This window comes from Leishmania martiniquensis, chromosome 36 (assembly GCF_017916325.1).
Source record: "Leishmania martiniquensis isolate LSCM1 chromosome 36, whole genome shotgun sequence".
NCBI lineage: Eukaryota > Euglenozoa > Kinetoplastea > Trypanosomatida > Trypanosomatidae > Leishmania > Leishmania martiniquensis.
In genome coordinates this window covers 980,709-992,500 of record NC_090171.1, presented here as the reverse complement: position 1 = coordinate 992,500, position 11,792 = coordinate 980,709, and the positions used below count along the sequence as shown (strand labels likewise).

General features: G+C 58.6%; 4 protein-coding genes across 4 annotated transcripts in view; all 4 read right to left on the bottom strand.

Annotated features, from left to right (window-relative positions):
• LSCM1_00249 (uncharacterized protein) overlaps nucleotides 1–987 on the bottom strand; it is a gene marked incomplete at both ends in the record, with an annotated part of 2,838 nt that extends 1,851 nt beyond the window's left edge. Inside the window, one exon of the mRNA XM_067317901.1 lies at nucleotides 1–987. This exon is cut by the window's left edge and continues 1,851 nt beyond it. Within this exon, the coding sequence (XP_067174006.1) occupies nucleotides 1–987 (987 nt within the window).
• Nucleotides 988–2,814: 1,827 nt separating this feature from the next.
• On the bottom strand, nucleotides 2,815–3,402 carry LSCM1_00248 (uncharacterized protein; the record flags this gene model as incomplete). Its single annotated transcript, XM_067317900.1, has 1 exon — nucleotides 2,815–3,402. One exon carries the CDS (start codon nucleotides 3,400–3,402, stop codon nucleotides 2,815–2,817), a length of 588 nt encoding a protein of 195 aa, XP_067174005.1.
• A 654-nt stretch (nucleotides 3,403–4,056) lies between these two features.
• LSCM1_00247 (uncharacterized protein) lies at nucleotides 4,057–4,833 on the bottom strand (the record flags this gene model as incomplete). The annotated part of the gene is made up of 1 exon (XM_067317899.1): nucleotides 4,057–4,833. One exon carries the CDS (start codon nucleotides 4,831–4,833, stop codon nucleotides 4,057–4,059), a length of 777 nt encoding a protein of 258 aa, XP_067174004.1.
• A 2,575-nt stretch (nucleotides 4,834–7,408) lies between these two features.
• On the bottom strand, nucleotides 7,409–8,707 carry LSCM1_00246 (uncharacterized protein; the record flags this gene model as incomplete). The annotated part of the gene is made up of 1 exon (XM_067317898.1): nucleotides 7,409–8,707. The coding sequence occupies one exon, from the start codon at nucleotides 8,705–8,707 to the stop codon at nucleotides 7,409–7,411; it is 1,299 nt and encodes a 432-aa protein (XP_067174003.1).
• Between the last annotated feature and the right edge of the window lie 3,085 nt (nucleotides 8,708–11,792).

Here is an 11,792-nt window from a genome sequence, read left to right as displayed (position 1 = left end):
GTTGTGGTCTCCTGGCCCACACAGGCAAAGCTCCTCCACGTTCCCTGACTGATCTGCCCCGCACGCCACCATCACCCTTGGCACAAGAACCTGGAGGATGTAGTTGCGCACATAGGAAACCCCACGATTGGTCTCCGGTAGCACTTCTATCTCGAAGAGCGCGCGCACCTCGTCTACGTTGTGCAGCACAAAGGCTTCCGAGGGGCGCTGCACACCTCCCCGAAGCGCTGATGGCGCCGTTGGGCTGATCGACGCCGGCGGCGAGCCGTCGTCCACACTGGCAGCGCCGTCACGGTCACAGGCTGCAGTATTCGTTGGCGGCTCGAAGACGTAGCCGTGGTGGAACGCAACTGATAGTCGTGATGCCAACGCGCCCAAGGCTTCCGGCGATAGGTCTGGTATGGCAAGTGGCGACGGCGAACCAGCCAAGCCGGCTTCGCGGCAGCAACAGGCGCACGGGAACTCCCAGAGGTCTGCCGCGGCGGCGTTAGACGGCTCGCCGCCCTCCGCGTCCGCCTTGATGGCCCCCTCAGCGCCGTCGTCCACGTTTGCAGCGAATGTCATACCCGAGAAACCAAAGTACTGCCCAACGAGGCGATCGAGCAGGGCACCGTAGGCCTCGGCCTCCTCCCGCTCGACGACCAGCACAAAAGGGACGAGGTCGCGGATGAGCACCGCCATGGTGCTGCGGTCCAGGTCTGAGCGACCCTTGGTCGGAATGAAGATGGGGCAGTGCGGGTACGCGCCATGGTCAAACTTGATGGGCGTCTCGGGACTCTGCAGAGACTCCAGCGGCTTGGCGGCATGCTGACGCCGGCGGTGGCCGCTCTGACCCCCGCTACTGTTCGTGGAGGGAGTACTTTCAAAGGAGTCGTCTTCACCCACGTCGATGGCTGTCCATGGCGCCTCGCCGGCGTTCAGAGTCTGTGCTCGCGCGGAGGCTGCGGAGGACGGTGAGGTCGCTGCTTTGATATTAAGGGGAAACATCACGCTGCACAGCAGCCGAAATAGAAAATGTGTGCTCCTCCCAATGGTATGCAGCCATCCGGCTGCTTTCTAATGAGGGCGGTAGCGGCTGCGTTGCTCCGCAGAAAGGGTATCGTCTTATGTGTCGTCTCCGAACTGTGTACACTGTCTATCGCATCGACGGGAGGTCTCGCGCTGGCGTTGCTGACTGGAGCGCTTTTGCCCAGTAGGCTTCAAGTGATTTTCTGTGAAGCCCACCGTCGACTATCGCTGCCTCGTGTGAGAGCAGGGCGCTCGCAGAGTAGTACGCTCCGCACAGCAGAAAAAAAAGAAATGGTTCTATGGTCTCTCTCTCTCGAAGCCTGTGTGCGTGAACGCCCCTGCAATAAAGAGAGAGAGCGACGAGCGCCGCAACCGTGCTCGCCTCTTGCGTTGTGGAGATGTAGCTCGAATGGCGGACGAGACGGCGGGTGATGTTGTAGGAGTTACTGAGACAAAAGACAGCTGAGCGCAGGCGCCACCCTACCCGGTCCCTGTGACAGCGCAGATCGGCGCAGCTACACCGAGATGAGAGCCTTGCCTCTGGCCGCCTCGCTTCCCCTTGACGCCTGAGCACGCCCTTCCGTGCACTGAGTTGCGCAAGCGGAGCAACAGAAACAGAAAAACGCGCCGCAAAAGGTGAAAAGAGGAGAGGCAGCAGGGGCGAGTGAAGGGGAGGTGCGCTTTGTTGGGCAGCAGAGGCGCCGAATGGGGCTCACAGAGGGTGCATTGGAATACCATATCAGCACGACGCCAAGCTCTCGACAATCCTCATGAGCCTCCGTGCGGCACGGGCGAGTAAGCCTCGTCCTTTTAGGGCACCAATGGCATCCTCGAGTTTGCACATGCAGAAGGCTTGACAACGTAAAAAAGAGGCCCCGCCCCGCCCTGCTCTGCTCTGCCATTTCCCTAACACTCATCAAGGGCGCTAGCGCCAAAAAAAAGTAGCTTGCTCAGGGATGGCAAAGAGAGAAAGCGAGAACAGGGCATCAAAACGTGAGGTGGCGGCCAATGAAAGCACAGCAGCAGAGCAGCGCGAAGAGAGCGAAACGAAAAGCGTGTGCCTGATCGGCACTGGGACAACAGACCAAGTCGCGTGCAGGTGCGTGCGCAGGCACATCATAGGACATCTCAGTTGCACAGATGTCGTAGACACCCAGCTAGTCCTTGGGGTAGGAGCTGCGTCGAGTGGAGAGGCACCGACCGCATAACATGGCCATTTTTGCTCGGTGCCTGTCGTCGCAACCTGCCTCCAAGACCGTTTTGGAGGCGGGGAAACGGTGTACCGACCGGGAAAGGACAAAAAAGAAGAGGATGCGTCACCGCACAGGCTCGAAAAGAGGTGGCGCAGAGAAAGAGGCAAGGGATAGGGAGGACACGGCAAGTGCGAAGATGCACATGAGCCGGTTGGCGGGAAGAGAGGGAGAGAGGCTATGCGCCTGTGTGTGCGCGCCTCTGCACTCCAGCTGGCAGGTGACGCATGCGCCAACTGACAGAGGAAAGACGGCGCGCGTAACGAAACCTCTTTGCTGACACCTGCGCGAAAACAAGTAGAAGAGAGGAGAGGCGCAACGAAGAAAAGCAATCGGCGAAGAGATTCCAGGCGCCCTTCACAAAGGCGACCAAAGACGGGAGAGCTGCTTCGCGAGACAAAGCTGAAAGAGAGAGAGAGATGGAGGGAGGAAGGGGGGAGGAGGGCAGGGCGATGAGTCACCGCGGACGGCGTGGCTCCCTCCCCTTTCAATGCTTGATTCGCTGAGCCTTTGCCTGTGATAATGACTCTCTTCATGAATCCGGAGCTGGCGCTGCTTAAGGAAAACTTCGTTCCGCGGCCACTGTCTGTCCCGCCTCCTTCAAGTCCGCTGCGCGAGGAGGGGCTGGCATGTAGATGTCGTTCACGCACTCGAGAGCCTTCGTGTCGACCGGCTGCTGCTTCACGCCGTGCTGCGCCATGCTGTAGAGGCTCATAATCATCATGACGAGGCCGTTGTAAAGGTAGCGAAGTCCCCAGTGACCCCACGATTCGTCCTCTGCTGTCAGCGGACGCACGCTTGCCTCGTCTTCTGCCTTCTGCCTTGCTGACGCGGCGGCGGCGACGGTGGCGCTGCGCTGCGGGTTCACGTAGACAGCATCGCAGCCACGCCGTAAGGAGGCACGCAGCGACGAGGACGGCATGGTTGTGGTGACGGTGATCGGCACATCTGCAAGCTGGTGCCGGGGCTGTGGTGCCAACACCGGGCTCTCGTTCATTCCGTGTGAGAAGCTTTCATCCTTCGAATCGATGCCGAGGATGCGCTTGCCGACGTGCGTGGGTGATGGATGGCCGGCCAAAGGTTCAGCGGGCGGGGGATGCACCGCCGGTGCAGAGACACTGTCGTCCTCCGTGTGGTGGCTCATAGGTGGTTTAGATGTGGCTGCTGAGGAGGGGGAGAGGCTTCCGAGGAGTCTGCTCAGCAGTGGCACGAGGAGCTAGGGAAGCTCGTAGGTTATCTGGTAGCGTAGTCGCCTGTGGCGGCCATAGACGGAGACAGAATGAGGGCAGGCATAGAGAGGGTCCAAAGCGTGGGTTCAACTGATTTGACATGCGCATTGGGGGCTGCAGCGGCGCTGACCCCGCCCCCTTTCCCACAAAAACGTTTCGCTTCCCCACACGGGCCTACGCGTGCGCGTCAAGAGGAGGAAAGCGGGCGACGAGGTATCGAGGAAAGAAAAAAGAGAGTCTTCGTTGCTGTAGTGCTCTTCTCCGCCTCGATACGTGAAGGACAGCCCCCATCCCTCCATCAGCACTTTTAGGCGTCGCCCCTTTCTTTTTCCGTTTAGAGCGCGGTTGGCCAGGGCGGCGTCGCATTCCGCCCCCCTCCATCTCTAGGCAGACACAAACACACACACACACATGATGCCCCCCATCAGCATTGCCCAAGCGAGCGCCTTCCGTACGGCGGCTACGGAATCTTGCCCGCGCCCTCCGCTTGTTCCTCGCGCGTGGGTGAGATACTCCGTCCCCGGCGCCACCACGTACGGTGTCGGACGGACATCTCCCAATATGCACGACTAAACCACCCGATATACAGCATAGCCCTTTAGAGGCTTCATCCGAAGAGACATGATGTCCGCCTTCGCGTACAAGCGCGTTCGGCGATGATCTTCTCTTCTCGCGCCGTCGCCACGGACTATGACTGCACCGCCGCGCCGATCGACCGTCGCGAAGCGCGCGGCGACAGCGGATAGTGAGTGTTGAGTGTACCGCGCCGCTTCCTCCGCAGAAAGTCCACCGCCCGCCATCGGCACGCGACACATGAAGAGGTTTTTCACAGGTTTGATGCGAAGTCGGTGGATGTCCGCCTTAGAGTACTCCGGCTGACGGCGCCGCTTTTTCTCCCTTGTTGTATCGCTGATATCGGCCGATACGTCTGTGCGCTGGTTATCTGTGACGAAGCTCATCTCTCTGTCGGCGAACGATTGCGTTCTGCAGTTTGGTAGCTGTGACGACGCCTTCGGATGGGACGCCGCCGGCACCCGAACCATGGTGAGGCAACTCACCGGCTCCATTAACAGAGGAAGCGCCTCTCCCTTCGCATGCCAGCATTGCCAGCGATGCCTCTTGGGGAGTGCAGCTCGCATGTCGTGCACAGCAAACGCGCCTTGCCCTTGGGGTGCGGGAGTGCTATGCGCTGACGCCGCCGCAGAGGAGAGATCCGATGAGCCCATCGCCGCGGATGATGAGGAGAGGGCAGGAGACAAGGCACTCCTATCACCTTCGACGTTTGCGTCCAAATGCCGACTCGCCCCCGCAGCGGATGGGCGAGGCTCGTGGAGACCCAGCTTCATGGGAAACTCAGGTTGTTCCACCCGAAAATGCCCGATAACTGCTGCTTCCTCGTGGTGGTGGAAGCCACGCTGACGCGCTTCAGGGACAGCCTCCTGTCACGGCTTCTGACCCCCTTCCACGAGTGTTACGCTGGGCGCACAATAACAAATGCCCACCCCACCTTTGGTGGATACGGGCCCGTGTGTGGTATGTTGGCGAAGTGCTGCAGCGCCAGAGAAGAGAGAGAGAAGCGAGAGTCAGCGGCACGCAGGCAACGATCGCCAAGCAGAGAGGGAGCCCGAGAACGGAGAGCGTCCTTCTCTCGTCTCTGCTTGCTTCAATGAGCACCCGCAGTGTGGCGAGGGATAAGGCGGTTTCAAGGCAATGAAACAGCGCAGAGAGACAGAGAGGCAGATTAAAGGAAAGGCGAAACGTTCTCAGACCGGGGCCGCCGGCTGCACACATTCGAGGCACGCATGCTGTGTGGCGGTGGCAGCCGTGATCCCCTAAGGCATTTGGCTGCGCTCGATGCGCAGGCGAAAAAAATGCCTGAGCATGGGCTATCCCCAGTGGTGTCTGCCGTTTAATGAGCGTTTCGCAGATGCGTGTGCGTGGAGGTAGGGAAGGGGGCGGGGAGGGAGCGTGCTTGCCTGGCGGGGGACCCTATGCCGCTACTCCGAAAGTTGTCAGTCGTCTTCTCATCCACCAAAAAAAAGAACAGTCACGAGATGTACAATCACACATGCCGCACCCTCAGTTAATGGCGCATCGGTGCTTGCGCGCCTGTGCACCGATGCGCCATGCCTGATGGGGCATGAAACCGTTTACGAGAGCGAGAGGGCATCCGCAATAATGAGCACGGCACTGCGTGGCGCACAAACAGCTTTGCGGCGATGATTGGGAGTTCGACTTACAAAGAGAAGAAAGAGCACAAGAACTGAATAGGCGAGGGGACGGCGCGCCTATTCCCTTCTCCACACCAAAGCAGAAGAGAGAGGGGACCGCGGGCCCTCGTCCGTGCGCACGTGTTTCTGAGCCTCCTCGCCGGCATCGCGAGAGAAACCATTCAACACGCTTAGGCTTGTCCGTCGAAATGGGGCGGAAATAACAACAACAGACAGACAGGCAAACTTAACGCGGAAGGGAAAGTAAAGGCTCGCATGTCCTCTTGCGTTTGAGCGAGTGGTACCAGCGCCGAGGAAATGCTCAGCGGCCGACGCAAACCAAAGTCAGGAGAAGGGCACACCGTGCGTGGGGGACAGAAGGCGCCGAGAGCTACAGTACAACGACAGAGTTCACTCGAAAACAATAAAAAAAATATTACTCATATCTAACGTGCCGATAGCTCTGCACTACCACACAGAGAAATCGAGCTCGACTCCACTGTGCCTAGCCTGCCATACAGACCCGGCGCGGCATGCAATGCCAGGGTAAGGCATGCGCTACCGAAACGCGCCGGCCCATCCAAGGCGCACGGCACCTGCCTCAAATTATCCACAACCCTCGGGGCGATGCAGCCCCCCCTCTCTCTCACACATACACACATCAGTGGGCAGTGAGGGCCGGGTGAGACGCGCTCAAGTCGCGTCGACACTTTGTCCACCAAGCGGATGACACAAACGCCTTCCCTCGCGCAGGTCACTCCGACGCCACGCCATCGACGACCTGACCCCGCTTGACATCCGTGCCACAGCATCACTCCGCCTTCATCACGCTGCAGGCGCCTGCGGCTGCTACCGCCAGAGGCGGTTCGAGGCACTGACACGGACATGATGGGGAGGTGGAAGGCTGCGTGGTATCCCCACAGAATAGGTACCGAACCCTTCGATCCCACGCAAAGAGGTGTGCTTCCCACCTCACCAGGGTGCGAGGCAGGAGGAAGCGTGAGAAGAGAAAAAAACCAATAGCATGCCACTGGGGGGGGGTGGCTGGTGCGCCTAAGATAAGAGAGAGGGTTACTTTACCACTACTGCCACAATAACAAAGCGTGCGGTGGGCGAAGACGTTCTCTCTGTGCGCCGGCGCCTGAGGTCACGTAGTCATTCAGGCGGCGCAGAAGTGGATGCGGACGCCGTCTCTCCAAGGAGCACAAGAGGAGAGAGAGAACAAGGGGGGACACTAAAAAGAAAGTGAAAGACATACTGTAGCGCAGGAGGCGGCATAGCTTTCCGTCTCGGGGCTAAGGAGAAAGCGCGGCAGCAGAGGGTCAGAGGGGGAGTGTAAGGGGTGGAGCGGGGATGGCTGCCCGGGTCGAAGACATTCCGCTGGCAAGAGGGACAAGTACGGGCACGAAGGCAAACTGAACAGTAGCGAGATGCGTGAGACGCGCACACGGAGAACACATATTTGTGCAGGGCACAGAGCGCGGCCTCTCTCACGCCACATAAGCACCCCGGCGAAGACGCGCTTTCCTCGCTGCGGCAGGCGTGCATCCATCTCTGTCCACATTTTGTACCTTTCCACAAAAGCTGCTCGGGTAAGCCTTGGAGGTAAGCTCTGCGCGATTGCTTGCGGTATTCCTCGAGCGGACAGCACTGCCGCACACGTGTGCGCCGTCCACTGCTTCCTTCGCTGCATTTAGTGTCTGGCGGGCGGTCAGTTGCGGCTGTGGCGCTCGCAGAAGGCGCGGATGCGCCTCATAGCCTCCTCGGCGATGGGCAGAGGCCGCGACAGCGTTAGACGGAACGCGCGGGGCATGTGGAAGGGCTCACCAGGAAACACGTGCACGTTTTCTTCAAGTGCCAACTGGCTCGCAAAGCGCACGCCGTCGCTCACTCCATCGTCCAACTCTCCACTCTTGAGCAGCACGCACATGAACATGCCGCCCTCCGGCTTCATTGGAGCGAGGCCAGGAATCTTTGACAGCGACGCATACATGTAGGCGGCGTTCTCGCACAGAACCTGCTTCGCATGGCTGAAGTACGACTCATCGGTGGTGCGGAGGCACCGGGCCATCGCCGCCTGCAGCGGCGTCATAGGAATGTAATTGCGAGCGGTCAGGTTGAGAATGCCCTTCATGATCATTGAGCCGGCGTCGGTCGGGTCCACGCGGATGATCCATCCCATGCGTTCTCCAGGAATGCCAAAGCGCTTCGAAGCGCCAGAGACCACGAAACGCGTTGCGTTCGACTCAATGTCAGCGACGGAGGTGAAAGGCGCGTCAGCGGATGGGTTGCTGATGTTGTAAGTCATGCCAGCATAGATCTCGTCTGCCACGACCGGGATACGCAACTCGTCGGCAAGCTTCACAAGGGCCTCCACGTGTGCGCGCGAGAAGTTGCTGCCGCAGGGGTTGGAAGGGTTGTTGATGAGAATGGCTCGAATCTTGTGCTCGTAATCGCGCTCTACTATCCCGCGCAGGGCGTCAAGGTCGACTTCCCAGTTGCGCTCGGCCAGGCAGGGGTAGTACACCGGCTCGATGTTGAAGTACGCGCAGTTCATGTCATACTGCGAGAAGAATGGCTCCGGGATGAGAATTCGGTCCCCAGCACCGGCGATGGCGCCGAAAAGCATGGAGAGGCCATCTGAGCAGCCGCATGAGATGATGACGTCTTTCTCAGAGATGGGGCTACCAGCCACCGAGGGTGTGAACCAACGCACCCAGTACTCAGCGACGGCCTTGCGCACATAGTCGGCGCCGTGGCTGAGAGTGTAACCGTTGCACTTGCCCTCCGCGACGATCGCATCAATGGCCTCTGTGAGCTCTCGCGGCGGTGGGATGTTTCCATCGAGCGCCGGGTCACCAACGGCGAGGGAGAGGAGGGGCTTGCCTTCAGCTTCGTGCGTTTCCTTGTTGACTGCAGAGATCTGCCCGAGCCGCGCGCCGAAGGCCAGCAGCGGATGAGGAAATTGGCTGCGCGCCGACGGCTTCACGTTGTCCCAGGTGCGCGTCATGGAGGAGGAGCGTGGTGGTGATGGTGGCGCGAATAAGTGAGTGAGGGTCGGAGGGTACACACACCACAGGGAGGGGGCGCTTGGGCCGATAGAACAAAAAAAGCGCAAAGCACCGAAAACACGAAACCAAACACTGACGGATAAGTGAAAGGACGAGAGAGGGAGGTAAGGGAGGTGTTGAGGGGGCTGTTGAGGTTTGTACTCGTATGCACATCTACGCATTATTGCCGCCGACCGCAGCGCCCTGTCATTTTTTGTCGTTCTCTGCTGTTCCCTTTTTGGGACGTATAACAGTGAGGGACAATCGCATGCCTGTCTCGATCACACGGCACTTATCGACGTGCTTTACCTTTGCGGTGGTTCGTATGGAGACGTGCAGGGGTAACCCTTTCCTGCGGGTTCTTTCTATTTTGTATAGCGTATCCCTGTCGTTTCTTTTTTTTTTACCGTTCTCTCCGCTTGCCACACGAAACAGAAAAATGAAAGAGCGATTACAGGACGGGGAATGGGGAGGGAAAGAGTGGGTCAGGAAAGGGACGTATGCCGTGCTCAATCAGCATAGTGCCTGACCTGTTTTGTTGCACTAAGAAGAACGTGCCCACAAGCTGCTGTCTCTTCGAACAACCACTTCTGGTCCCTCTCTTCCTATCCTTAGTTGCCTCCCTCCCCCTCTCTCTCGTCCATTGCCATCACACACATCGATGGACTCTCTGTATCGTCCGTTCGCCTCGTCCACTCACCTCCTCACTCCCTAGGGGAGGGGGTGGGGGCTCTCTCGTTTCCTTTTTCCCTTTGTGTGTGGCTGCAAGTGAGAAAACGGGGCGTGCGTGGGCGAGAAGAGCGACAAAGAAGGCGGCTGAGCGTCAGTGAAAACAGAGCGGAGAGGGAGCGGGAGCGGGAGAGAGGAGCGGGGGATATATACACACACATATATATATGTACAAGAGAGAACAAAGGGTGTCGACAGAAAAAAATAAGGCGGAGTACCGGGAGGGAGAGGAGGGCGTCGTTCTTGGTCTCTTTGGTTTTAAGCCCATTTCCCTTTGCTTTGGTCATTTCCCCAGGAAGTGACATGGGCCGCCACGCCACTCTCCTCCGCGTGTTCCGCTGCGGCCTTTCTCTGTTTTTGTTTTTCTTCGTTCGACACATCTGCAGTGAAACACAACGGCAGCCGCCGCCGCCTCCGTCCCATTTGCTTGCGTGTGTCTGTTCCTCGCCAGTGCGTTGCTGATCGGGAGCATTCCTGTACAACGACTTCCTGACAGAGAGATGACGCCCCCCAAAAAAAGATTTCTTCAGGCGACTTCCCTTACCCCACAGTAAACAAGGAAACAATGAAAGAAGAGAGCGAAAAAAAAACAGGTCTACGAGCGAATCGTGCCGCCTACAGAGCGACACGGGTACTCAGGCAGACGCCGAGGGGGGGAGGGGGGCACGGCGAGGAGCGGGGGTGGTGCAGGGAGCCAGCGAAGGAAAAAAGGAGAGGAGGCGATGTTCATCCAATAGCGCCCCCCCGACATAATACAGTGTCTGTTGAGGATCGGGGGAAGTGGTGATGGCGGTGGCCGCGCTTCTCGTTTCTTCACTCCCTCCGCCTACGTCGAGCCTCACCCTGCCGCCCGACTCTTCGTTTTCGTACTTGAGCGTATCTGTTTTTCTGCGTTGAGCAGACGAATGGAGTTCCTCGTGCTCCCGGCCTGCGTGACAGGGCCCCTCCACCCCGTCTCGTGGGCGCAGAGCCTTGAGATGACGGTGAGGTTGCGGGAGGGATGAGGCTCGATAGAGAGAGAAGAGCAACGGAAAGGGCTCATCGTTCGCCATCGCGTCTTTGGTGTGTGTGTGTGTGTGTGTGTGACGGGAGGTAGAGTAGCGCTTTGCTTTTCGTGGTGCCATCGATGCACTCCCTCCGCTTCAGCCTATTTCTCGTTGCGCCTCGTCTCTTGTCTTGCCGTTTTTTTTTGTTCTCTTCGAAATCTTAGTGATGGGAGGAGAGAGGGAGAGGGGGGAGGGAAAGAGAAAGGGAGGAAGAGCCGTACGCGTCGAATTGAGAAGGCGCCTCCGCCCTTCGACCCCATCAGAGAAAACAGGGGAAACGTTTCAAGACAAAAAAACAAAAAAGGTAACGACAGAAACGAGCAAAAGATGAACACGAACCGACCCAAGCACGTATGAGGGCATAGAGCAGCAGCGCACTCGCGCCTCCCCCTTTCCTTCCACCTCCGCCTCGCCTACGCCTCCTATCTTCCCCTGTTCTCTCGTGATCGCATGGAAGACGGAAGGTGGGGAGTGCGGTGGGGTGGGGGACCGCAACACAATCGGGGCACCCTTCATGAGTCAAAAGGAAAGGGAGAGGGAAGCAGTGGCGTGTCCTCTGGTGTGACCTTCCGCCTCTTTCCCCCGAACGCGGGCATCTCTCTCTCTTCAACCCTCTCCATCCCTCTCTGACCTGGTTTGCCGCGCGCCTTCCCCGAAGCACGAGCGTGTGAGAGAGCGAATTCATCTTTTCATTTTCTCCCCGTCACAACTCCTCTCCCTCCGCTGAGAACAGAATGTACAACAAAGGTGCTCCCGCGGAGAGGGAGGGGGTGGGGACGGTGCTCTTGCGCAGCTGTGCTTTCGTGTGTATAGGCATGGGAGGCAGACTGACGCACACACTCGCACCTAAATACATACACACACACATACACACGTGCAGGTGTGCGCTAGAGGCCAGAGGAAAGGGCCAGGGCCCTCTTTGCGAGGATGGGGGTGCTTCGCGACTAGCTCAGGAGGTGGAGACAAGGGTGGGGAGACCATTTGGACATGAGAGGAAGAATAGGGGAAGAGGAGGGGTGGTGGTGATGGTCGGGAAGGGAGAGCGGAGGTGAAGACGGTGAAGAGAACGACAGCCCCCCCCGCCCTCCTCTCCTCCCCCCATTCTCGCTCGAAAGGAAAGTGAAGGGGACAGAGACGAATTAAAGCAAAGCCAGTCCACTAACGAGGGAGAGCGAGAGCAAAGAAAAGCGCACCCTTCATGTGCCGCGCAGACACAGATGCAAACACACGAGTGTAAAAAGAACCTTTAGCAATTTCGATTTCAGATGAA